General features: G+C 51.8%; 1 protein-coding gene and 1 long non-coding RNA gene across 6 annotated transcripts in view; one reads left to right on the forward strand and one right to left on the reverse strand.

Moving 5' to 3' along the window:
• Window positions 1-27,019, reverse strand: part of NEURL1 (neuralized E3 ubiquitin protein ligase 1) — an 84,849-nt gene that overhangs the window by 32,297 nt on the left and 25,533 nt on the right. Inside the window, exon 1 of one of the 5 annotated variants that reach the window (XM_059054349.2) lies at window positions 5,702-6,035. The exons of 2 other annotated variants lie outside the window; for them this stretch is intronic. In XM_059054349.2, the coding sequence (XP_058910332.1) occupies window positions 5,702-5,735 (34 nt within the window). In that variant the 5' untranslated portion in view covers window positions 5,736-6,035. Of the gene's footprint in view, window positions 1-3,853; window positions 4,296-5,701; window positions 6,036-27,019 lie in introns of those variants that run through there. 2 more of the 5 variants (XM_067024751.1, XM_067024753.1) reach the window with 2 other exon arrangements.
• Window positions 4,948-7,339, forward strand: LOC136793509 (uncharacterized). Its single transcript, XR_010838839.1, has 3 exons — window positions 4,948-5,129; window positions 5,386-5,455; window positions 7,014-7,339. It is a non-coding gene; the product is annotated as an uncharacterized lncRNA (long non-coding RNA).

A 27,019-nucleotide genomic window follows, 5' to 3' on the forward strand; every position in this document is an offset into this window, starting at 1 on the left:
TGGACCCAGTGATCCCCACCTCCACCTCCAGGCAGTCCCCTTGTAATCCTGTAAGCCCATTTGTAATCCTCTCCCCTTGGGTGTGGAATGGACCTAGCAACTAGCTTCTAACAGCTCAAGTAATGGAACGGGACTCCCAAGACTGGGTTATAAAAAACCTTTGGCCTGGGCTCGCCTGGTGGCACAATGGTTAAGAACCCTCCTGCCAATGCAGGGGACATGGGTTCGATCCCTGGTCCAGGAAGATCCCACATGCCGCAGAGCAACTAAGCCCGTGCGCCACAACTACTGAGCCTGAGCCTAGAGCCCGCGAGCCACAACTACTGAGCCCACGTGCCACAACTACTGAAGCCCGTGCGCCTAGAGCCCGTGCTTCGCAACAAGAGAAGCCACGACAATGAGAAGCCCGCACACCGCGACGAAGAGTAGCCCCAGCTCGCCGCAACTAGAGAAAGCCCATGCACAGCAATGAAGACCCAACACAGACAAAAATAAATAAATAAAATTAATTAATTAATTTTTTAAAAAAGAAAACCTTTGGCCTCTCTCTTGGTTACTTTCTCTTACCTCTCTCAGGTCACTCCCTCTGGGGAAGCCAGACATGTAAGGTAGCCCTGTGGAGAGGCCCATGTGCGAGGGACCGGGGACCACCAGTCACCATGTGAGTAAGCCTGGATGTGGCTCCGCCTCCAGGCAAGCCTTCAGCCCCAGCCAACAACTTGACCGTAATTTCACAAGGGACATTAAGCTGAAGGCGCCTAATTAAACCGTGTCAAGATTCCTGACCCACAGAAAATGTGAGATAATTAAATGTTTGTTCGTTTGCTGTTTGAAGCCACTAACTTTGGGGGTAATTTGTTATGCAGCAGTACAGATCACTTAGTTCCATCTTCTAGATAAGGACACAGAGGCTCTGAGAGGTAATAACTTGCCCAGGGTCACCCAGTGAGTAAGTGGTGGAGCTGGGTTCTGAACTCAGATCTATCTGGCTGTGCAGCCATCCTCACTGGGCCACAGCTAGCTGGCCAGCCTGCTCGGTCCCCTCTGCCCTACACATGAACGCTCCACTCCACCCTGGTCAGTTTCTCCATGACCTCTGCAGCAGCCCCCATGAACATGCCTTTGTCATTTAGGGTTAGGGCCCACGTTAGCACCCAGTCATCTGTCCCAGAGGGCTCGGCTACGCGTACAGCAGGTCCTGCCGCTCCCTGGCAGACCGAATGAATCCACAGTGACGAGGTGGGCAAAGAAGAGTGCCAGGAAGTGGGCGGCATGGGCACCCTCACGGCCAAGTTAATCTCCACATGGAGCCTCCTGCTCTCATTCACTCCACGGCATCCCAGTCTCTGACGTTTCCAGCAACCAGATGTGCATAGAGATGTGTCTCCCAATATCCTCACTTCGGGGAGGGAACCAGCCCTCCTCCTCCCCTTCCCCTATCCCACCCCAAGATCCCAGAAGGGGATTCCAGATGATAACCATTCTGAGTTCAGCTTCTGGTCCCTGTCTTCCCAGCGCCGTCCCCCCAAAGCCCCCAAGCCAGGCCTGAGAGAATGAGGGGGGAGCATGGCTCAGTCACATAAATCCACACACCACGCAGACCATCGGCCTCGGTTCCCCTGACACAAATCCACACTCACTCGCGTGCACGTGTGTGCATATACACACACGTGGGTGTGCGCCTCATGTGGACACAGCACCCAGGGAACGCTCTGTCCCGGGGGGCCTGCCAGGGCTGGAGGAGACAGAAGATGCAGTCTTGGTCCTTAAAGGCAGACAGGCGCTTGTGTGTACACACTTACGAGCACACGCGGGTCTGGAGGAAGCTTCGGGGAAAGCTTCACATCCGTTTACAGAGTGCTTGCTGTGTACCAGGTGGGCGGCCCTTCGTGCCAGTTAGCTCACTTACTCTTTCTACAGCCCGTCCAGGTAAACCCTCCCACCCCCAGTTTATGAACGTGGACACTGAGACTCAGACAAATAAAGGCACTGACCCAAAGTCACACAGCCAGTAAGAGCAGAACAGGATTCAAACTCTCACCAAGAACATGCGTCCCACTCCCTCTCCAGCCCTACCTGGCCTGTCACCAGCTCAGGGCTCACATCTTCCACGCCATCTGCCCCCCACAGGCCACCTACAGCTCCAACTGCGATGTGGTCCAGCAGCCCCGGGCCCGTAACCCCCCACTCTTCCCTCTTACTCAGTGACCAAGCATCTGCTGGGTGCCACTGGGTGCCAGACACTGGGCTGGGTGAAGAGAACACAGAGATGGATCAACCTGATTCCTCCCTCCCCACCGCCCCTGGAGCCTACAGGTACAAGTGGGGTGTGTGTGTGTGTGTGTCACATATGTGCAAGACACACCTGCCAGGCTCTGGGGAGCTCACCTTGGCCTAAAACTCCAGAACTGCTGCCGGGAGAGAGGAGGCTCCTTCTGTGCTAATCCCAGATCTCCTAAGTCCACGTGATGGCCTGTCCCCTGCTGCCTGAGTGAGAATTAGGAACCCAAGGAGGGGAAGCAGGGAGGTAGCTGCCGAAGGGATGAGGTCTGGATTCCCTCTGAGCTGCTAACTACGTGACCTCAGTCAGCCATTTCCCTTTCTGAGCCACAGCATCCCTTTCTGTAAAAGGACAGCGGGAACCAATCTCTCAGGTCCCTACACCCCAGCATCTAGGATTTGTTGGTCCAGAGACCTGGGGGTGACATGTATGTCTGGGCGCATGTGTGTGTGTCATCCTCTATCAGTCCCTCAGCAACGGGCCCATCCCTTGCCCTGAGGCGGGGGGAGGAGCATTAAAGAAAGTAATGGAGGAGGGGAGGGTTGGGAAGGAGAGGGGAGGGGGGCTTCCCAGGATCGGGCTGCCTCCCTCTGTGCTCTCCCCACCCTCATCCTGCCCTAAAGACGGGGAGCAGCTCTGGAAATCTGCCTGATATAAAAGATCAAGCATGTAACTGCTGAAACCATTTTCCAAATGAGAATTCATCTCTCCCAAGGGTCCCCTGCCAGGCTGGTCCCAGAGGAGCCAGACTCCTCACCACCAGCGCACACGCAGGCGCGCGCGCCGCGCACACACACACACACACACACACACACACACATACACACACACACACACACACACACACGACTCGCGCAGAAACACTGACCTCTACAGAATAACAGAGTTTCACAAATGTGAAACTGTGTGGCTGCTCACACATGGAAACGCAGACACAAAATATTCAGTCTCTTAAATATGGCACAGATAGTTACACATTACGCAGGTATACACAGAAAAAGACCTAAAACACAGATACACACGATCTGCAGTCACCAGAAACATAAACAGCCAGGACACGCCCACAAACACACAACTAGATACGCCCACACAACCCCTCACCTCTCACTGTAACCCAGCAGCACAACATCCTCAGCTCGAGCCAAATCAAACCCCCAAGGCTCACGTGAAAATACCATCAGAGCCATGTAACTATGTCCTCTGGAGTCAGGCTGCTGAGAGCACCCCTAAGAAGCAGTGAACCCCCTGCATCTCCCACTTCTCCCAACTCACCTCCCAGAAGGGGGTGAAACCAAAGCCACCGGGACAGCCAGTGGACAGGTGTGGGGACACGTAGGTACAGACGTGGGTGAGGACACGTGTGGACACGCATGCAGGGCCCTGGCTAAGGGGCCGTATGTGGGCACACAGGCAAACACCCCCTCGCCACAACTCACAACTCCCATCGCCTATTAGTGTCGATGGCAGGCTGAGGCCGGGGCCAGGGCCAGCTTACAGGGGACCCAGGCTGAGGGAGGTGGTCCAGGTAAGCGGGTGGAGGCCAAGCAGATGGGGCATTTGATTAGCACTCACCCAATGGCCCAACTCCTGGAGTTCTCAGTGCACCCCAGGCCAGCCTCCTGTCCCCGTTGGGAGAGGAAGGAATAGGACCCTGGCCTCAGAATGCCTCTCCGCTTTGGCTTTCCCCTGTGTTAAGTCCTTATTCACACGGTCTCCTGTGGTCCTCACAATACTCCTATGAGGATGCTACTATCATTAGCCCCATTGACAGATGAGAAAGCCGAGGCTCAGGGAGACACTTGCCCTTGCTACCACCCATGTGTATCTACTCCAGAGGATGAGCTCTTGACGGCCATAGGCCATCTCGGGTAGTCTTGTTGGGGTCCTCAATCCCCTCTGAATCCGGCATTCTAAGGCAGCTGGAGGATAGTGTGCTGCATCCTGAGCCTGTTCTGAGGGCCTCTCTGTCCTTCCCAGGCCACTGGCCTGCCCAAGTCTGACTCCAGTGGAAAATGCCAGTTGGCCCCAGACCCTCTGCCAACAGGCTCCACTGGAGCCAATGAGCCCAAAGAGGTGCCCCCTACCCCACAGACGGGCAGGGCCGGGCCAGGCCCAGGTCAGCCCAGTCTGAGTCTCAGGCCAAGGCCCAGGCCACTGGCACTGCCTCTGGCCAGCTCCGGATTATGTGTCTTCCAGGGCCTTCCATCTGTCACTTGGCCCTCTGGGTCCAGGACGAAATTCATTGCCTTTTAAGAGAGACAATGATTTGCTTTTCCCATGTCTCCTTCCCTGCCTTTTTCTTTTTTAATTAGAAATTACTCTTTCAAAGTCCAGGGCCTGGAAAGGGGAAGTCACCTGGTCACCAGTCCTGGCCACAGCTTCCCATTCACTCCTGCCACCACCCTTCTTCCTTCCCGGCACTTTCCTGGTTCCTCGGAGCCCACTGAACCCAGCAGACGGAGACTGCCCCACCTCCTAATGCCCTGCCCGAGGAGGGGAGGAGGGCACACAGGGAAGTGTGGCAGGGACCCCTCAGGGTCAGCCCACACTGTCCTGGTGCCAGCCAGTTTGCACAGGAACCCCAACTACGGGGGCCCAGCGATGACAAAACAAGTCCCTGGGAAGGCCTTCCCTTCTGGGTCTGGTGCCACATCGGCCATGTTACTCCCAAGACCACAGTACTGGGGCCAGGCAGACGAGGGGACAGGAGCAGGGGCAAGCAGAGCCACCCAGCGCTCCTTCCTTTCACCGCTTCATCTGCCTGCCTGTCGGTCTGAGCACAGATGTGAACCCCAGGAGTCAGAAGTTCATTGACCTCCTCAGCAGAGCACTTGCTTTGAGAACTGAGGTCAGGCAGTGTGGTTTGCACCCCTGTGTGCTCAGGCACAAGCCAGCACAGGTACCTACCCACAGACACCTCCAATGCACACTCATGAACACAGACACAGACACAGACACACACACACACACACACACACACACACTCTTGCATATACCCACATCTCTCCATGGCTCCATCATGGAGCACAGCACTGACCTCCATGGCCCGCATCCCAGAACCCACAAACAGGTCCCCCCAGCTGTCTAACTGTGGTTTGCCTCAGTTCTAGGAGAGGGGAGTATGGACACTGGGACCTCACATCCCCCCTGGATGCTGATCAGCACGCTGCGGAGGTAAGAGGACAAGGAGACTTTGTGGGGAGACTCAGCTGTCTGACCTCCTGCTGTCTGCCAGGGAAGGACCTCTCTTCCTGCTTGTCCCAGCCCCCCTTGCCTTCCCCCCGACCCCAGTACCTGTCACCCAAAGGCACCCCCTCCCACGGCCCCGGAGCCCACCAAGGAGTGAAGAGGCAGGCGGAATGGCCATGCCCTCAGCCCCAGTGCCTCCGGCAGACCCTCAGGCATCAGCTAGGGTCTTACCGTGGAAGGTGCTCCGGGTGATCTGTCCCCCCATCGTGGGCAGCGGGTAGCACAGTCACCTCCGTTTGGCTGGCTGGCCTCGTCACCGAGACGCCCTGGCGGCCAGCTCCTCTCCTCCTGCCCCCACGCCTCCTCCGTGGCCAGCAGCAGCCCGCATGGCAGGGCCGAGCCTGCCCCTCCCGCAGGCAGCCCGCTGCCCGCAAGGCCAGCCACACATGCACACACGCCCCTCTGGCCCCGCTCACGGCTGCCTCCCAGCTCCCACCCACTCCCGGAGCCTCCCCCACCTCCCTGCGCTGGTACAGGCGATGGGATCTGTCATGTTTATTTACATAAGGAGGAGGAGACTGGAGGCTTCCTGAAATAGCCGAGCTCCAGAAAGCACTGGAGATGCCCCAGCCAGAGCAGGCAGACACACACACACGGACACACACATGCACATTCCCTATCACACACCTCATCACACACACACACACACACACAACCTCACAATTCACCCAGGCTACAGTCATTCACAGGCCATTATGCACCTACTACATGCAGACACTGGGGGAGACGACAGGATGCCATGGTAAGCAAGACAGACCTTGTCTCTGCCCTCAAGGGGCTTACAATCTGGCTAGTGCAGCTTAATAACAAAGAGCTGACATCACTCCTATCTTCTTCCAGGCTCTACTGCAAGTGCTTTACGAGTATTAACCCCTTTGGTCCTCACAGGCTGAATGATGAGGTCAGCATATGGTTATCATTAATAGGTGCCATTATTATTACTATCTGAGAAATGAGATGAGAAAACTGAGACAAAGAGACCTAGAAGGTGGCAGGGCTGGGCTGCAAACCCAGGCAGTCTGGTACTGGAATCTACACTTTTACCTCCTCACTAAACCATTCCTTTAATCACACACATACAAAATATACACAGAGCGCACTACCCGTCTATACTACATCACAGGTACGTGCACAAACACAGACTGATGAGCACTTGAAAGCATTCACCACTGTGCACACAGCCACCTATTGCCCACCAGCACACATGCCTACACATACACACCTCACAGTGTACACCCACAGCACACACTCACTCCCACAGACTCACAAAGCCTCTGGAGAAATCCTGAGGTGCAGAACCTGGCACCTCACACCCGGCGGAGAGGGAGAGGTGCAGAGAGGGCAGAGGGCAGTGGGAGGGCAGGCCCCTCTAGCCCTAGGCAAGCATGCTGGGATCCCAAGGCATCACCAAGAGAGCAGCCGCCACGTATTGAGCGCTCAGCGTACAGCACGCACTGTGTGCACTGTCTGATTTTTATTCCAGGTGGCAGGGGCTTCTGTTATGCCCATTTTACGGAAAAGAAAGTGGAGATGCTGAGATGCTCAGGTTACCCCGCAGGTCAGAGGCAAAGCCAGGACTCAAGCAGACAATCTCCCAGACGTCACCCATCAGAGGCTCTCTCAGGAGAACAGGACAGCTCCCTCCTCCCAGGCCCTGGCTCAGCCCCAGCTCCTGTCCCCAGGGCCAGGGATCTAGTTTCCCAAGGAAAGATCTGGGTGGGACAAGATGAATTTGGAGAGATGGGCAAGAACCAGAAAATAAGAATCTTGTAGGCCATGGTAGGAAGCTTAGATTTTGTCTAAGTGCAATAGAAGTAACTAATGAGAAAAGAGGAGAGTAATATGATAGATATTTTTCTAAAAAAAAATCAGTCTTACTCCTTTCATAGAAAATAGGTTGTGGGAGGGTTTAAGAGTGAAATAGGGATATCTGTGGAGGGAGGGCTAGTGGGCAAAGGAGTGGGGCTGTCCTGTACCAGATGGAACTCAGAGACCTGCACACTGCAGGGTTGTGTTGGGCCCTGCGCCCTCAGCTCAGGACCCTGCTGCTGCTGTCATCCTGAGTGGGTCTGGGGGAGGGGCAGAGAGGGGGCAGGGGCATTCGGGACTGACCTAGGGTCACCAGCCAGAGGGCTGGGCAGGCCTGGGGTGGGAGAGCCCCCAAGCCTACAGTGCCACACCCCCTCAGACCAGAGGCCTGCCTGAGACTCCTCTCTGGGAGAAGCTTTGACACCCGATTCCACACGGGGCGGTTCCTTTCTACAGGTACGTGCTTACTCACGGCTGTGTGTGGCCACACGTACACACACATACACACTCAGTGGCACACGTACCCAGTTCCTCCGGGACAGGGAGGCTAAGTCAAAACCTGACCAAAAGGAAATAACCCAAACGCTTTTTCTGGGGTAAATGATCACAGAAATGGCAAACACAAGGCCTTATTGTGCGCCAGACAGTTCTAAGCATGTCACACATATTAACTTGTTCGATCCCCACAACAACCCTAAGATATCAATTGCACTCTTATGCCCATTTTACGGATGAGGAAACTGAGGCAAAGAGGCTGCTCTGGAGGCTGTTCCTACAGCAGCAGAGTCAACCCCCCTCAACCTGTGTGCTTTTAAATGCACCAGCTAGGCCCTTCCTCACCAACCCCTCCCACTTGACCAGCCTGGTCATCCCACCTACACCCAGCACTGGGAACCCCTCTTCTGGGAAGCCCCGCTAGGGCCCCCGGTGCAGACTGAGTCCCCCTTCCTGGAGCCTGTCTCTCCTCTGAGCCCGAGCTATGCCTCTCCCAACCCCCTGTCTTACTCTACCCTACACAAGGACGGCCATAGCCTAGCTGTGGCCTTATCTGCTTGCCCTGGCTTTTTGGATGCATCTCAGCAATTCAACATGACCAACATTTATTGAGCACCTACTGTGTGCCAGACACTAAGCTATGCACTGGGGACACCATGGTGATCGACAGTAGATGGGTCCTGGCTCTCGTGGACTTACAGCCCAGAGGGAAACAGACATGTATCAAGTAGTATAGTGAGGAAGATACAATCACAATTCTAGAAAAGTGCTCTGAAAGAAAGCGGGGTTCGGGGCAGGCTTTCCTGAAAAGCAATAGTGAAGGGTAAGCAGGCACGTCCCTGTGTTGTGGAGGTAGGTTAGGGGAGAGGGTGCTCTGGGGAGTGAACATAACATGTGCAAAGGCCCTGTGGCTGGAGGGAGCCCAGCCCATTCAAGAAGCAAGGTTCGTATGTCTGGAGCAGGGACAGCAGCAGGAGCCTGGGGAAGTTTTCTGGGGGCAAGCCAAGGGGGCAAGGGACAAACCAGGAAGGCCTCAAAGAGCAGGGTGAAGAATCTGGCCTTTTGTCTGAGTGCAACAGGGAACCCCTGACAGCTTTCATCAGGGGGGCAACAAGACCAGGCCTACACTGCTGAAAGGTCACTCTGCCATCCAGCGTGCAAAATGCACGGGAGGGGGCAGAAGGCACCAGGCGAGAAAACAGCGGCAGGCACGGGGTCAGGCCTGTCCCTGACTCACCCTGGCTCCTCGGGCCTAGCGTCATGCCTGTACAGCGCTGCCTCTCAGAAGATACCTCACCCACGGAACCGAATCTGCGTAATGCTCTGGAGACAGGAGTGGGGGAAAGTAACCCAGCAGGGATGGATGGGGGCAGGGTGAGTCCTTCAGGTGAGTGGTGGTCCTCACTCCGGTCACATGCGTGAGAATGGAGAAGAGAATTGAGACATGGCCCGGGCGGCCCCTGAGCCTTCACAGCACCATTGTCCGAGGGGTTTTCTAGCAGATTTCCCTGGGTCCTGTTTCCTACAAATCCACTTCCTCAATTTAAGTGGGAAGTGGCAATGATGTCCTGTGTCTGAGGGTTTCCCCCTGCTGTCTCCCCAGGGCAGTGTCCAGGCCTTTACAGATGACGTGGCAGCCAGCACTGCACCTCTTCTCTGTTTTATTCATTGGTACATCAAAAATTTTCATTTGGCCACAGCATTCTTTTACTAAAAGGGGCGAGAGAACCATTGACCTATATCACTCATTCATTCATCTCACATTCACTGAGTGCCAACTATGGACCCACTCGTGAGCGAGACCCAACTTCTGCCCTTCAGAAGCCAAGCAGGAGCCACGCTGGGATCAAGGAATGAGGTTCCTTTGGCTCTGGCTGAATGTTTGCAGTGCTTTGTTCTGTAGCCAGAAAGGATGTTAAAAGGGCCTGTGAAAGGGAAATCTACAAACAAATCTATGGAAGTGACTACAAATGCCACCATTTATTGAACAGTTACTGTGTGCCAGGCACTGTGCTAAGTATTTCACACACATAATCACACCTACCCCCCACCACATCCCTGCAGGATTAGAATCATCCCCATCTTGCAGGCTACAAAACTGAGACACAGAGGTTACACTGACATGGAGCTCGAAGTCTGCTTGAAGTGGAGTTCAGCTGGGTAACGCTCAAGGCAGAGTTCAAACCCAGACCTGCCTGACATCAAAATTCACGCTTGGGGCTTCCCTGGTGGTGCAGTGGTTGAGAGTCCGCCTGCCGATGCGGGGGACGCGGGTTCGTGCCCCGGTCCGGGAAGATCCCACATGCCGCGGAGCGGCTGGGCCCGTGAGCCATGGCCGCTGAGCCTGCGCGTCCAGAGCCTGAGCTCCGCAACAGGAGAGGACACAGCAGTGAGAGGCCCACATAACGCAAAAAAAAAAAAAAAAATTCACGCTTTATCCAGAACAGGTCAAAGGGCAGGGACTCTTCTTGCTTGGGGAAGAGAAGACAAGGGGACAATGACCTTCTCCTTGAGGAATCAGAAGGGTTCTAGGTGGAGGCAGAACCTAGGAATTTTCCAGTAGACAGAGGGTGACCTCCCAGGAATGGAGCTTAAATGAAGGCAAGGGAGACTGTGGACTCACCCAAGACGGGACTTCCCACCTGCTAACAGGAGAACCCAGCCTGGAAACCTTGGAGAAAGTAGACCCGTCTGTGACCTGGGCAGCTGTAGTCCCTCAAAGTGCACAGGCTGAAGGCAGGCCTGGGTGTGCCCTTGGGAAGCATCCTGGTCTGACAGAAACCCTGCCCAGGCTTCGGAGAGAACCCCTCCCTATCTGGCTAGCCCCCACTGCCTCTGCCCTCTGGCCCCATCCAGGGAGCCCTCGCCCCCTTGGCTCTCTGAGCCCATGCAGCTCCTGAGATCCTACCCCCCATAGGACTCCCCTCCCCTCCCTGCCATCGCCTGTCTCCTGAGCCTTTTCTGCCTGCTCCTCTTCCCTCCCGGGTCCCATCATGGTCTCCGTGGCGAGCTCCCCGCCGCAACCCTCCCCTCACCACATCCTTTCTCATCGGCATCTCCCAAGGCCCAGCACAGAACATAAAATCTAGTGCAGACCCAGCAACTGCAGAATAAGACCCGGGGGAATTCCCTGGAGGTCCAGTGGTTAGGACTCCACGTTTTCACAGCCAGAGGCCCGGGTTCCATCCCTACTCAGGGAACTAAGATCCCACAAGCCTTGCAACGTGACCATAAGTAAATACATAAACAAACATACAAACACAATAAAACCTGCAACAGTTTCCCTGGACAGTAGAAACCATCCAAATCGCAGACTCCAAGCTCTCTGCGGGGGAGGAGCCTTGAGAGTGTTGGGTCCAGCCACTGCCTTCGGGTGCAGCAAAGGAGGCCTAGTAAGTTGTGGATTTTCCCGTGGTCGCACAACGGGTGGAGGGTAGGAGGACTGAACTCAGGTTTAATGTCTTCTGGTGTTTAACGTGACATACAGGTCAAGGTATCAGAAGGCACGGAAGACTGGAAAGGAGAGGGGATAACTTCTCTTTATGAGGGGGACAGAGGGCCCTGGTAGAAAGAGAGGTCAGGGAGGGGAGGCACCCCTGCTGGGAGGAGCTGGGAGTCCCCCCTGGTTGCTATAGTGTCTTTTTTTTTTTTAAATCAAGAACAAGGGATAATTTGATTGAGCTGATGAGTCACCTGGCATATGGGGCTTAAGGCCATTGTCCCTGCCTGATTAGACTGGGCTTGGTGCTGGAGAACGGGGAGCAGGGAACCCCCACACACGCAAGCTTCCTCCCACGCCCAGAACCAGGATGAGAGTGGAGGTCGCTGCCTAGAGCCCGGGAGAGCGAGAGCGCGCATGGAGATGAGGACAAAGCCGCACACGGACAGAGAGCAGAGCGGGAGCTGTGGCTGCAGGGAAACCGGAGCCAGGGCGCTCACGGGGCATCCTCGGGGGCTGGGTCAGGTGCCCCAGCAGTGACAGCTGCCAGCTGCCCAGCATGATGGGAACACAACAGGTGCAGAGGCGGGGGCTGGGGACTGAAAGGGAATATGAGCAAACAGCCTGGAGCTGGGCGCCCCTCCCGGGCCCCAGGCCCAGCGCCAAGCAGCCCTCTCTCAGATCCTCCGAAACTCCTCCTGCTCCCCAGGTCTTGGGCCCCAGGTCTCAGGCCAGCCTGGACTAGACAGAGGGGTCACCGTCCATGCCAGGCAGAAAGGACAGAACAAGGAAGAACAAGGTTTCGATTCCCAGGACAGGGTGTGCCAGATGGAGCCCACACCCACAGAAACCCCAGCTGGAAACAAACATTTGCCTGTGATAAGATCTATGTCCCTGGCCAGATAGGGTGGGTGATGTGCCACCCACCTGTGTGGAGGTTGGGAGCTCTGGTCTGGAGGTCAGTCAGGCAAGCTCCACTGCCAAGTGACTGGGCAAGCTACAGAGCTTTTCTGAGGCTTGGTGCTTGGCTCAACAAATAATAGTAACTATGGCTGTTGGTGTGCTGTTCAGGGACCCAGAGAACTCAGGAATCCAAGCAGGACCTGGAGGAGCTAAGATCTTCACCCCAACCTCAGAGAGGAGTGACCTAGGATGCAGAATGTGAATACAGCACCGAGTATATACGTTACACCAAGGAGAAGAAAGGGAGGACCTGCCTCCATAGGTAATGACCTTCATCATCACCATCGTGTACCATTTACTTAGCCCTACTCCCCTTGCCCCAGTTCTAAGCTTTGCACGTTACTGCACGCGTGCCTTTCACGCAAATGTCATCAGAGTGCTAGGTAAGAGTGGGTTCTTCTAAGTAAGCAGAATAAACATCGTCCTTTGTCACCCGGTTAGCGCTCTATTTTTGTTCGGGTGGAAGAAATTTCAAACTTGAAGCCATCCCAGTGATCACAAGTGATAAATTACCAGGGTCTGAACTCATAAGATTTGCTCCCTAAATTATAACCTTGCTGAGGAAAGTGGGGAAGGGCAGACAATGAGACACTGAAGGGGGAGGGGGAGGACCCAAGGTGACGCAGGAGACAGGACACATGCGCCGGAGCAAGACAAGAGCAAGACTAGAGCCTCGTCCGCCCGGAGACGCGTAAACACACTCGACTGATCCTGCTGCGCCTGCTGGATTATGAGGGAAGCTGGCAGCTAATAGCAGGAGGTTAAATCCCTCCTCCGCAGTCAGAGACCACCCTCCCCACCCCCGTCCCCTGCCACACACACTCCAACACACACCTCCAGGGCTCGTGGTTCAGCCGGGTCTCCGGGTGCCCTTTCTGGTCTCAGCACCCGGACAGCTGGAGCCACCCCAAGGCGGGGAGGCCCTCCTCCCCCAGGCCTCCTTTGGCCCACCCCCCTGCCTCTGGGAGTCTGCTTCCTCAGGCTCTCTCCTGCTTCCTTCCCCTCCCAGATCCGGTCTACTGAGGGATGGCAGAGTCTAGGACCAGCCGACTTGGCCCCCAGCTCTACTCCTGTGCCTTGACCCTACCTCCTGCCCACTGCCAGGGGCTCTCCCTCCAGCACTCGGGCTTAGCCGTCAGGCACTAGTGGGCATGAGAGAGTGATGGTGCGGGACCCCACAGGGGCCAGGCTCTGGGGTGCTGCCAGAAAGGCCACTGGCAGCCAGGCCCCTAGGGTCTGACAACACCAAATCCTATTCATTGCCACCACTTACATGTGACTACACCAGGTGCTTCACAGGTGATGGTGAAGAGCGGGCTGTGGAGTCAGACGACCTGGGTTCAAATCCCAGATCGAACACCTACTTGGTGCCTGTTTTCTCAGTTGAAAATTGGGTTGACAATAACAGTGCCTACCTCAGAGGGCTACTGGGGTATGAACCGAGTTCCCATGTGTGATGTGCTCAGAAAAGGGCGAACGCACAGGAAGTACCATGGCTGGGGGAGTGCTACTGATGAGACACTTCAGACCTGAAGTCGACACGAAGGCACTGTCATTGCCCCACCTTATGGATAAAGGAACTGGGACATGGAAAGGGGCGAGTTGGAATCTGACCTCAGGTCAGCTGGCCTCCAGAGCCTGCACTCAGGCAGTGCATGGTGCCCCTGCTAGGAGGGCAGGCGGTGGATACTGGCCAAGCGAATGATCACGGGTACAGCCTTGGTGAGGACCAGTGACCATACAGGGCCCAGGGGAGGGGCTGGTACTCAGGAAGCCCCAGCAAAGCAGAGAGGCTGAGCTGTGCGTCCCAGGGGCTGTCGGAGGGCAGGTGGGCCCTGAAGTCCCGGAATCCCCAGTCCAAGGAAGAGGCCTCTGCCCAGAACTGCTCTGCCAGCCGCCTGAGGGCTTCTGCCTCTCAGAAGTCCTTAGTCCCACTGGGCCTGGCTGCCCCTCCCTCCTCCACCTGACCTGGTTCCCCATTACCCGTCAGTGGGAGTCCCAGCGCCTCCTCCTCCTCCTGCAAAAATTAGGCAGAAACTAAGACAAATAAGTAGCCAGGTCCATTAAGAAAATTACATTTGCTGCCGGCACCTTGAAACACCTGCTCTGGGTCCACAGAAAGAAAGGGTAGCACTGGGAGCTCAGCACCTAGATGAGCAAATGGAGGCTCGGGAAGTGGAATACTGCATCCAGGTCACACGCAGCTAAGCTGGGATTTGGACACACATCTACCAGATATCAGAGCACAAGCGCTGGCCTCTCTGCTGTGTGGCCTCTTGGAATAACAACCCAGCTTTAAAAGCTACAGAACAGTTTCACAAAAATCTTTTTGGGTTTGCAGAAGCCCCTGTTAGGTATACCACAGGGCAGGTGTTCATCGCTTTCAACGGATGAGAGAAACAGAAGCTCAGGGAGATAGAAATGAATTGCAAAAGCTATACAGTGCCAGAGCGGGTCCGGAACCCAGATCTCAGACTCAGGAGTCCAGGGTCCTGGGCTGTGTCTACTACACAATGCTGCCCTGAGAAAAGCCACTTTCAATTAAATAAACACAGCATCAGTCAGAGGGGCCCGGGGATGCCACAGGTGCAAACGTAAAACTTGCCGATCCCGATATTAGCTGGCTCTGGACTTCGGCTGTGTTGTACCCACAGTCACTGTCCCGCCTTGCCTGGGTCCCTGCACCACCCACAGACCTCGCCCCAGCCGAGCTCTGGGCCCACTCCCACGCTGGGGGTGAACAGGGGCTCTGAGTTCTGGGGACCAGATCTTATACCATGCCCATGTGCAAAGGGGAAGTGGGGATTAATGCAGAGGGGCACCTGCCCTCGCAGGCCTGAGACACAAACCTGAAAATGCTCTCAAAAGAGAAGAGGGGTGGCAGGTCCTTTTTTGGGAACAGAGGGCTCAAATCGGCTCTGAAACAGGGGCTTCTGTTCCCACAGAGCCAAAGTGAGTGGCTGACCTGTGGTCCAGCCACTGAACTATGTCAGCTCTGCGCCCACCACTCAGGGGCCATGACTGGAACACACTGGAGACCTTGGCCACGCTGGCTGCAGAGCTGAGGGCAGGACGCCCAGGCACAGAGGCACCTGTGAGTACTTGGGTCTATTCAAGGCCTGTCAAAAGAGGCCTGTGGCTTTCATGCCCACTGAGCCCACAAAGGGACTCAATTTCCTGCCACTACACCTCCAGCCCTACACCCTCACTCCAAACCCAGACATTCTCACATCACATCATCGGTCAGCCCCACAAACAGGGCCTCTTGTCCCTAAAGGCCTGGGGAGACCACAAGCACGCAGCTGGCTCAGTGCTGGCTGCTCCTCCCTCTGGAACCAGAGCTCAGGTGTGGATGATGGAAGGCGACCGTCAGGACTGTGGTCTTCCTGCCTAAAGGACTTCCCCAAACGGGTGACCACCGCAGGGGGCATGCAATGACAGAAAACCCATTTTCCCCGCTGCAACTGTTTCCTGCAGCTGCCCCATCTCCCAATTTGTACCTCCATCCATTGCTCCACCTTCCTTTCCTCTCTCTCCAGTAACATATTCAGGCTCCTCCTCCAAGATGCCACACCCTCCCTCCCTCCTTCCAGCTGCTGGAGCCCCAGGTCAGACAACCCACCAGCGACCCCAGCAATGCACAGGGTGGACTCTCCAGCATCAAAGTTTAAAGGACAAAGCTTTCCCTGAGAGCCAGGACTCCCAGGTTCCAGGACTCCTGTGGCCCATTGACCAAGGCTTAGGAAGGTCTGCAGAAGCCGGCGTGGGTTTGGGGAGACTCAGGGAGGGCAGTCTCTTTTAATGTCTGCACAGGTTCTTTCCTCCTGCTGGGGGTGAGGGCTCCAGGAGGTGGGTTAATGCTGCTCCTGAGTTGGGTCCCACTACTAGGCGAACAGGAGCAAGGATCTCTCCCCAGAAAGCCCCCTTCCCTCTCTAAAACAATGCCCCACCCATCACAGCCTCAACCCTGCTTAGCTGAACCCACTTCTGCCCAGAGAACAGGTGTTCTCAGCACCAATTAAGGGAGGTGAGCTGCATTAGCCTTTGTTTGGAGGTCTGTTTTTAACTAGTCATAACACCACCTCCATAGTTGCTGTGTGACCTGGAAAAAAACCAATCTCCTCTATGGGCCACAGTTTTCACATCTGTAAAATGGATGCATTAGACTTATGTATCTTTAGCTCTAAACCAGGAGTTCCCTGAAGCAGGGATGTGGGAGGGGAATCATTTGGGGAAAGGCAATCAAGAATTCCTCCCCCTTCCCCCCTCCCCCCTGCTTTCCACCAGGGTCTGGTGGAAAACCAAGGATGGGCCAGCATGCTCTAACGTAACTGCTTCTCAGTCGCCTTCCTGACCCCACCCAACACAGGTACCTCCCCAAGGTTCCGGGACCTGGTTTACCCCTTGAGTTCTACTAGCCAGGCCACAGGTCTGGTGTCAGCCTCAATTCCCCCATCTGGGAAGTCACAGTATCCTTCTATAATCCATGCCCTGGCTATTCCCACAGTTCAGGCCACCAGCATCATCCTGATCTGGACAATTTTTCCCATAGCCTTTCCTCTCCTCAGGGCTGCCAGGCTGACCTTTCTGCCTGACTGATCGGCTGGGTCACTGCCCAGCTCAGAGCCCACAGTGGATAAGTTCAACCCTCCTCTGGGGAGCATTCAAGGTCCTCTGTGAACCGACCCCAGCCCATGCAACTGGCCTCACCTCAGGCTGTGACGTCCCTCAGCCCCGAGGACCCACACTCTGTGCACTCGAACCATGTGTGTCCCAGAACGTAGCTGCATCACACAGGTCCATGGCTCTTTGAACACAGTTCCTCTACCTGGAATGCCCCACACCACACCGGTCAATCAAAAGCTCCTACCCTGGGCTTCCCTGGTGGCGCAGTGGTTGGGAGTCCGCCTGCCGATGCAGGGGACACGGGTTCGTGCCCCGGTCCAGGAAGACCCCACATGCTGCAGAGCGGCTGGGCCCGTGAGTCACGGCCGCTGAGCCTGCGCGTCCGGAGCCTGTGCTCCGGCAACGGGAGAGGCCACAACAGTGAGAGGCCCGCGTACCGAAAAAAAAAGAAAGAAAGAAACTCCTACCCTGCCTTCATGTCTCAGCTGGAGGGCTCCTTCCTCTGAGGTCATCCCGACGGGCCGGGGCAGACTAGGCCTTCCACCTCCAAGGCATACCCGTGCGTTTGTGCAGCCTGGGCCCTGCAATGATGCCAAGGGTCCCCTTCCCATACTGGGAGCAACCTGAGAGCAGACAGGTGTCTTTTTAGCTCTGGATCCCCAGTACCTAACATGGTGGGCACTGGGTATGCTCAAACTATATTTTATGAAGGAAGCAAGAAAAGGAGAGGAATTGGAATAGGGAAGGAAGAGAGGCCAGGGCTAATGGCGAGTGGTTCTACTTGGCCCCATCTGACCCTTCTCCAGGCTCCAGGCCTGAGGCCACCCTCCCAGCCACAATGCCCTAGGTGGACCCAGTGGTACCAGAAGGCAACAAACTGCCTGCCCCAGGACCTCACAGGCCCCCGGGTGGCCCTCTTTGTTCCCTGAGTCTACAGTGTTCACTTTGGTAGAAACAGCCAAGAAGCCAAGCAGCCAGGTGTGTCCTGGAACACTGAGGAACCAGAGCCTTATCTGACCATCTTCCCTGGAGGCAGCGGGAGAGCATCCACCAGCCCCTCACCGCCCACCGCAGGACTGCACAGAGAAGACACTGAAAACCACGCACCTGACTCCTTCCCAGCCTCTCCCGGATTAAGGCAGCACGGGGAAGAGCCCCTCCAGCTCGTTTGCATAAACCACTTATAGCAGCGCATTCAAAACCCACGCCCTGGGCTTCCCTGGTGGCGCAGTGGTTGGGGGTCCGCCTGCCGATGCGGGAGACGCGGGTTCGTGCCCTGGTCCGGGAGGATCCCACATGCCGCGGAGCAACTAAGCCCGTGAGCCGTGGCCGCTGGGCCTGTGCGTCCGGAGCCTGTGCTCCGCAGCGGGAGGGGCCGCAGCGGTGAGAGGCCCGCATACCGCAAAAAAAAAAAAAAAAAAAAAAACCCACGCCCTCCAAGAAGGAAAAAAGCCCGCTGCAATGCAATTGCCCGGGGCTCCCCAGTCTGTCGTTTTCCCTTCTCTTTTGTTTTCTACCTTAATGGCAGGAAGCTGTGCTCCGGGGCAATCTTACCCTGGCTGCTCCTGGCAGCAGAGGAGCTGAATTTTCCTTTCAAATTGAAGGAAGGCGATGAGCAAACATCCCTCAGGTGTCAGTGACTTACAGTTTGCAGTTACGGGCATCCATAAGCTCATTCAGTCTTCTCAGTAACTGCAGGAGGCAGGTCTTGCCAGCCCCCCCACTTTACAGATGAGGAAACTAAGGTTCAGAGAGGTTGACTCGCCCAAGCCACACAAAACTACTAAGTGACTGGAATGGACATTGTGGCTGACTCCCCAGCATCTATTCTACTCCAAGATGACAGGGGTTCTCCACCCTGGCTATACATTAGCATCACCTAAGGAGGTTATGTAACTACTGATGCCCAGCTCCTGATTCCAGGCCAATCAATACAGAAACTCTGAGGGTGGGACCCAGGCATGCGCGTTTCAGAAGTTCTCCAGGTGGTTCTAATGTGAAGCCAGAGGTGAAATCCGCTGGTATAAACGAATCACAATGGTTCCATTCCCCTTGCCAGTGATTGGGTCAAGTATGGCCATGTGACCCACTTCGGGCCAATGAAGCATACTGGGAAATCTGCAAAACCCCTCTGAGAAAGGTTTGCTTGCTCCTCAGAGAGAAACACAAGAGGGGTCGTTCTTCCTCCTTTAGATATTGTGCCTGGTTGTGATCCCTGGGACTGCTACGGCCATGCTGCTACCAGCCCAAAAGGATGCCAACCCATGGACAGCAGAGCAGAGACATGGAAAGTCCATCGTCCGTGACCTCATCTTAGAGCCCAGATTCCACCAACCCTGATACCCACCCACCTCTGGGCCTCCTGTGATCTGAGATAGTACAGCTCTTCATTGTTTAAGCCAGTCCAGGTCCACATTTGTTACTCGCAGCCACGGTCCCAAGACAGCAGCAGTCACCTTCCCCGTATCCCCCATCACCGTCATCTCCTCTCAGACCATCCACCACAGGAAGCATAACTGACTGAGGGCCCCAGCTCTAGAGCTCTGAAGTCCATACCAGAGTTTGCTCCAAGGACTTGCTTCCCACAGTGGCTCCCAGCCATTGACTGAGCAGGGCAGGGAAAGTAAAGCAGGCCCATTCCTGGGGAACATGGGATTCCTCTGACCAGTGACTATGGCTCGGGCTTGAGGACTCCCCAAGGGCCTTGAAGAACTTTCCTTAGACCCACACTGTCACCTAAAATGCTTCCACCAAACTTTCTTCATTACCTCTCTCCTTCACACAGGCTTACTTGCACTGAGGTCTAATGGTTCATCCAGCTTCTCCTCATTTCCTCCCTATTTTTCCTCACACAGACATTTCCTCTATTTTAAAAATTATTTTTGCATGTTTACTCCTCTCTTGATGTCCACTTAATAATACCTGACCCGTGTAACAACGGACCTTCACCACTTCATGCCTGGACCACCGTGAAAGCCTCCTAAATGGCCAACCCACCTTTGAGTCCCCTCCAGCCCATCCCCAATCCTTCCTACACAAACCATGCTACTCCCCTACTCAAAAAACTTCAATCATTTGGGAGTTCCCTGGTGGGAGTCTAGTGGTTAGGATTCTGCACTTTCACTGCCATGGTCCAGGTTCAATCCCTGGTCAGGGAACTGAGATCCCGCAAGCCACGCAGCAGCCAAGAAAAAAGAAAACCTTCAATCATTTCTCATTTCTTACACCATCAAGTTTAATCTCCTCTGCCTTTCTTTATAGGCAACTGCTGACTCAGACCTGCCCCACCAGCCAATCCTGTTGTTTCATTTACACACCTGGAGGGCTTCCCCACGTGGGAGCAATGCTGGCTATTTGCAGGGCAGAAATGATTGACACAGCCCATTCCCAATGAACGCCAAAGCTGCCCAAGATCTGAGTACCAATTCTACCCATTTCCACAGATGTTCTCAATGGCAAAGTCTCCCTCAGACTCCCTCCCATTTCTTTACCACCCCCCCACCCATGGGATATTTAACAAGAGAAACACATTTTATATACAAACAGTCCTCCATCAACAAGAAGCAAATCCTCTCAAAGACTGTTACAATAATGAAAATGATTATTATTCAAAATAATAACAATATGAAGAGGAGGATGATAAAGCTGAAGATGGTTGTGATGATGAAGAAAACAGTAGTAATGATAATGTATGAAAAGCAGGAATAAGGAGTATTCTAACAATATGATCTCGATGGTGTAAATATATATGCATGTAGAACTGACTTCCCCTTGACTCCTTGCCATATTAACCAAATTCCTTTAGAAACTGAATTTGCTAGTAACAAAAAACAGAGATAACATAGACTTTTAAACACATAAGGTGTTTCCTCTCACATAGAAGTCTGCACGCATGCAGCCCAAGGCTGGTGTGGCAGCTCTGCAGTCATCAGGGACCAGCCTTCTTCTATCTTTCTACCCCACCATTCCACATGACACTTCAAGGTTGCCTCATGGTCCAAGTTAGCTGCTGAAGCTCCAGCCACCTTGTCCATATTCCAGGTAGGAAGCAGGAGGAACACAGAAAACCAAATTCAAAGGACCTACACCAGCTATCTGCCCCGCTTTAAAGGAGCCTTACTCAAAGTCCACCCAACAATTCTAATTTACATTTCATTAACCAGAATGTAGTCACATGGCTAAACCAAGCTGTAAGGGAAGGTGGAACATCTAGTCCTTTCACTGGACACATTGCCACCTCAAATAAGCACTGGGACCTCAGCTGTAATGGTGAGCTCCATTCCCTATGGAACACATGACTGATGCCACAGCACATAGACTTCAAAACTGGTGAGGTTTTCCCTGGTGTCGCTGTGCACCTGCTGCTCCCTCCAGCTGAACTATATGCTCAATACAAGAAGTTGTTTATGAACTTGCTTATGACAGGTTGAGATGCCAGAAAACTATGTAATTTATTTAATATTACATAAAACGTATCAAAAGTCTCTTTTAAGAGAATGAAAAGAATGAATGAAAAGAAAAGCCACAGGGAAAAAATTACCACAAAGTACATATCTAATGTAGAATCTAGAATATATAAAGAACTCTCAAAACTCAAAAGTAAGAAGACAACCCAATAAAAAATAATAGGCCAACGAGAAAGAAGGAAATCCTGCTGTTTGTGACAAGTTGGATGAACCTTGAAGGCATTATCCTAAGTGAAAGAAGTCAGAGAGAGAAAGACAAATACTGTATGATCCCACTTAAATGTGGAATCTAAAATAGTCAAACTCAGAGAAACAGAGAAGAGTGGTGGTTACCAGGGGTTGGGGGTGGGGGAAATGGGGAGATGTCAGTCACAGGATACAAACTTCCGTTATGAGATGAGCAAGTTTGGGGATCTCATAAACAGCATGGTGATTATAGCTAAAAATACTGCATGATGGGCTTCCCTGGTGGCGCAGTGGTTGAGAGTCCGCCTGCCGATGCAGGAGACACGGGTTCGTGCCCCGGTCCGGGAGGATCCCACATGCCGTGGAGCGGCTGGGCCCGTGAGCCATGGCCGCTGGGCCTGCGCGTCCGGAGCCTGTGCTCCGCAATGGGAGAGGCCACAGCAGTGAGAGGCCCGCATACCACAAAAAAATATATATATAAAAAAATAAAAAATACCGCATGATATACTTGAATGTTGCTAAGAGGGTAGATCTTAAATGTTCTCACCACAGAAAAGAAATGGCACCTGTGTGACCACCACAAAAACAAAATGGTAACTATATGTTGGGATGGAGGTCACAGCTAATGCTATGAAGGCAATCAATTTTCAGTACATAAATGTATCAAATCAACATGTTGAATGCCTTAAACCTACACAATATTATGTGTCAATTATATTTCAAAAGCTGGAAAAAATAGTGGATAAAAATTTCAAAAGACACTTCACCAAAGTAGATATACAGATGGAAAATAAGCATATGAAAAAAAAAATGTTCAATATCATCAGTCACTAGGGAAATGCAAATTAAAACCCTGGCGAGGTACCACTACACACCTATTAAAATGTAGAATGGCCCAAACTAAAATGACTGAGCATACCAAGTGCTGGTGAGAAGGTGGAGAAATTAGAACTCTCAAAATCTGCTGGTGAAAATATAAATGGTACATACAACCATTTTAGAGAGCAGTTTGACAGTTTCTTTTAAGTTAAACATACACGTACCATATGATCAATCCATTCCACTTCTAGGTGTTTACCCAAAAGATCAGGAAATATATGCCCATACATAGATCTGTACACAAATGTTCGTAGCAACATTATTTGTAATGGCATAAAGTTGAAAAGAGGCCAAATGCCCATCAACGGGTATACAGATAAACAGATTGTACATCCATACCATGGAATACCACTAAGCTATAAAAAAGAATGAGCTATGAATACACATCACAACATGGAAGAATCTCAAAATAAGTATACTGAGTGGAAGAAGCCAGAGGAAAAGTAGGTACATTCTATATCATTCCATTTACACTGAACTCTCAAAAAATGCAAACTAATCTTTAATGACAGAAAGCAGATCAGTGGTTACTTGAGTATGGGGGCAAGGGGCACGGAGGAGTAGAAGAGAGGGATTACTAAAGGCACAGGAAACTTATGAGGGTGATGGAGATGTTCATTAACTTGATGGTGCTATGAATATATATGTATGTCAAAACACATCAAATTGTACATTATAAACATGTGCAGTATGCATATTTTATGTCAAACATGTTTCAATAAAGCTGTTTTTTACAATCCATTAAATATGGAAGTGAGAGGAGGGGTGGGGAAAGAAAATTGTTGATTCTGTTAAAAATAAGTTGAATCAGTTCCTCAAAAAATGAAAAACAGAATTACCATATGATCCAACAATTCCACTTCTGGGTTCATACGCAAAAGAATTAAAAGTGAGGTCTCAAATGGATACTTGTACAGCTATATTCACAGCAGCATTTTTCACAATAGCTAAAAGACAGAAACAATGCAACAGATGAATGAATGAACAAAATAATAATTGAAATATTATTCAGCTTTCAAAAGGAAGAAAATTCTGACATATGCTACAACATGGATGAACTTTGCAGACATTATGCTAAGTGAAATGAACCAGTCACAAAAGGACAAATACTGTATGATTCCAATTATATGAGGCACCTGGAGTAGTCAAATCCATAGAGATAGAAAGTAGAATGGTGATTGCCAGGGTCTGGGGGCAAGAGGGAATGAAGAATTATTATTTAATGAGTATAGAGTTTCAGTTGGGGAAGATGAAAAAGTTCTGGAGACGACTGGTGGCAATAGCTGCAAAACAGTGTGAATGTACTTAATGCCACTAAACTGTACACCTAAAAATGGTTAAGATGGCAAACTTCACGTTATGTGTATTTTACTACAATTATTTTAAAAATATAAACAAAAAACAAATAAGTTGAATGCTTTGAAAGGGTTCTCTAAATGCTGGACCCCGCACACACAAAAAATGCTTTAAAATTATATATAGGCAAGACAACTGTGAGATACTATCTTAAAAAGAAATTAAGAGGGCTTCCGCGGTGGCGCAGCGGTTGAGAGTCCGCCTGCCGACGCAGGGTACACGGGTTCGTGCCCCGATCCGGGAAGATCCCACATGCCGCGGAGCGGCTGGGCCCGTGAGCCATGGCCGCTGAGCCTGCGCGTCCGGAGCCTGTGCTCCGCAACGGAAGAGGCCGCAACAGTGAGAGGCCCGCGTACTGCAAAAAAAAAAAAAAAAAAAAAAAAGAAATTAAGAAAGTAATCCCATTTACAATGGCATCAAAAAGAACAAAATACTCAGGGATATATTTAACCAAGGAGGTGAAAAATCTGTACACTGAAAACTGTAAAACACTGATGAAAGAAATTAAATGAAACACACAAAAATGGAAAGATATCTAGTGCTCATGAATTGGAAGAATTAATATTGTTAAAATGTCCATACCACCCAAAGCAATCCTTATCAAAATTCCAATGGAGGGACTTCCCTGGTGGTGCAGTGGTTAGGAATCTGCCTGCCAATGCAGGGGACACGGGTTCGAGCCCTGGTCCAGGAGGATCATGCCACGGAGCAACTAAGCCTGTGCGCCACAACTACTGAGCCCATGTGCCACAACTATTGAAGCCCATGTGCCTACAGCCCGTGCTCTGCAACAAGAGAAGCCACCACAATGAGAAACCCGCACACTGCAACAAAGAGTAGCCCCCCGTCGCCACAACTAGAGAAAGCCCGCACGCAGCAACAAAGACCCAATGCAGTCAAAAATAAATAAATATTAATTAATTAATTTTAAATTCCAATGGAATTTTTCACAAAAATAGAAAAACAGTCCTAAAATTCATGTGGAACCACACACAAAAGACCCCGAAGAGCTAAACCAGTCCTGAGCAAGAAGAGCAAAGCTAGAGGCATCACACTTCCTGATTTCAAACCATAACAAAGCTAAAGTAATCAAAACAGTATGACACTGGCATAAAAACAGACATACAGACCAACAGAAGAGAATAGAGAGCCAACAAATAAATCCAAGTACTTATGGCCAACTGATCTTCAACAAGGGTGACAAGAACACAAGATGGAGAAAGGATAAGCTCTAAATAAATAGTATTGGGAAAACCGGATATCCATGTGCAGAATTATGAAATTGGACCCTGGGGCTTCCCTGGTGGCACAGTGGTTGAGAGTCTGCCTGCCAATGCATGGGACGTGAGTTCAGGCCCTGGTCTGGGAAGATCCCACATGGATCCCAACTGGGCCCATGAGCCATGGCCACTGAGCCTGCGTGTCTGGAGCCTGTGCTCTGCAATAAAAGAGGCCATGATAGTGAGAAGCCCGCGCACCGCGATAAAGAGTGGCCCCCGCTCGCTGCAACTAGAGAAAGCCCTCTCACAGAAACGAAGACCCAACACAGCCAATAAATTAATTAATTAATTTTTAAAAAAAGAAATTGGACCCCTATCTCACACCATATACAAAAATCAACTCAAAATGGATTAAAGACTTAAACATAAGATCTGAAACTGTAAAGCTCCTGTAAGAAAACACAGGGGAAAAGCTTGACATTGGTCTTGACAATGTTTTTTGGGGTATGATCCAAAAGCACAGGCAACAAAAGCAAAAATAAATAAGTGGGATTGTATCAAACTAAAAAGCTTCTGCACAGCAAAGGAAGGAATCAACAGAGTGCAGAGACAACCTACAGAATAGGAGAAAATATTTGCAAGCCACACATCTGATAAGAGGTTAATATCTAAAATATATAAGGAACTCAAATAACTCAGTTAACAAAAAACAACCCGATAGTCTAAAAACGGGCAAAGGACCTGAATAGACACTTTTTCAAAGAAGACATACTAATGGCCAGCAGGTACACAAAAAGGTGCTCAACATCACTAATCATCAGGGACATGCAAATCAAAACCATGAGATATCACCCCACACCTGTTAGAATGGCTGTCATCAAAAGACAAGAAACAGCAGGAATTCCCTGGAGGTCCAGTGGTTAGGACTTGGCGCTCTCACTGTGGGGCCCTGGGTTCGCTCCCTGGTCAGGGAACTAGGATCCCTCAGGTCACACAGTGAGCCCTCTCCCAAAAAAAGACAAAAACAGCAAATATTGATGAAGATGTGGAGAAAAGGGAACCCTTGTACACTGTTGGTGGGAATGTAAATTGATACAACCTCTACAGAAAACAGCAAGGAGGTTCCTCAAAAAATTAAAAATAGAACCACGATATGATCCAGCAATCCCACTTCTGTGTACATATCCAAAGGAAATAAAATCACTATATCAAAGAGTTATCTGCACCCCCATGTTCTTTGCAACACTATTCACAATAGCCAAGATATGGAAACAACCTAAGCGTCCATCTACAGATGAATCAATAAAGAAACTGTGGTACATATACACAATGGAATATTACTCCATTATACTATACTCCTTTTTTATGAATATTGTCCTGCCATTTGGGACAACATACAAGAATCTGGAGGACATTATGCTAAATAAAATAAGCCAGACAAAGACAAGTCCTGCATGATCTCACTTATATGTGAAATCTAAAAAAGTCAAACTCATAAAATCAGAGAGTAGAATGGTGGTTGCCAGAGACTGAGGGGTGGGAGAACCAAGGAGATGGTAGTCAAACGGTATTACTCTTTTTTTTGAAAATTTTATTTATTTATTTTTGGCTGCATTGGCTCTTTGTTGCTGTGCACGGGCTTTCTCTAGTTGTGGCGAGCAGGGGCCACTCTTCATTGAGGTGCGCGGGCTTCTCATTGCCGGGGCTTGTCTTGTTGCAGAGCACAGGCTCTAGGCGCGCGGGCCTCAGAAGATGTGGCACATGGGCTCAGTAGTTGTGGCTCACGGGCTCTGGAGTGCAGGCTCACTAGCTGTGGTGCACAGGCTTAGTTGCTCCATGGCACGTGGGATCTTCCCGGACCAGGGCTCGAACCCGTGTCCCCCGCACTGGCAGGCAGATTCTTAACCACTGCACCACCAGGGAAGCCCCAAAGGGTATTACTCTTATAACTTAAGCAATAAACTGTTTTTTGGTTTTTGTTTGTTTGTTTTTTGTGGTACGTGGGCCTCTCACCGCTGTGGCCTCTCCCGCCGCGGAGCACACGCTCCGG

This window comes from Kogia breviceps, chromosome 2 (assembly GCF_026419965.1).
Source record: "Kogia breviceps isolate mKogBre1 chromosome 2, mKogBre1 haplotype 1, whole genome shotgun sequence".
Classification (NCBI taxonomy): Eukaryota; Metazoa; Chordata; class Mammalia; order Artiodactyla; family Physeteridae; genus Kogia; species Kogia breviceps.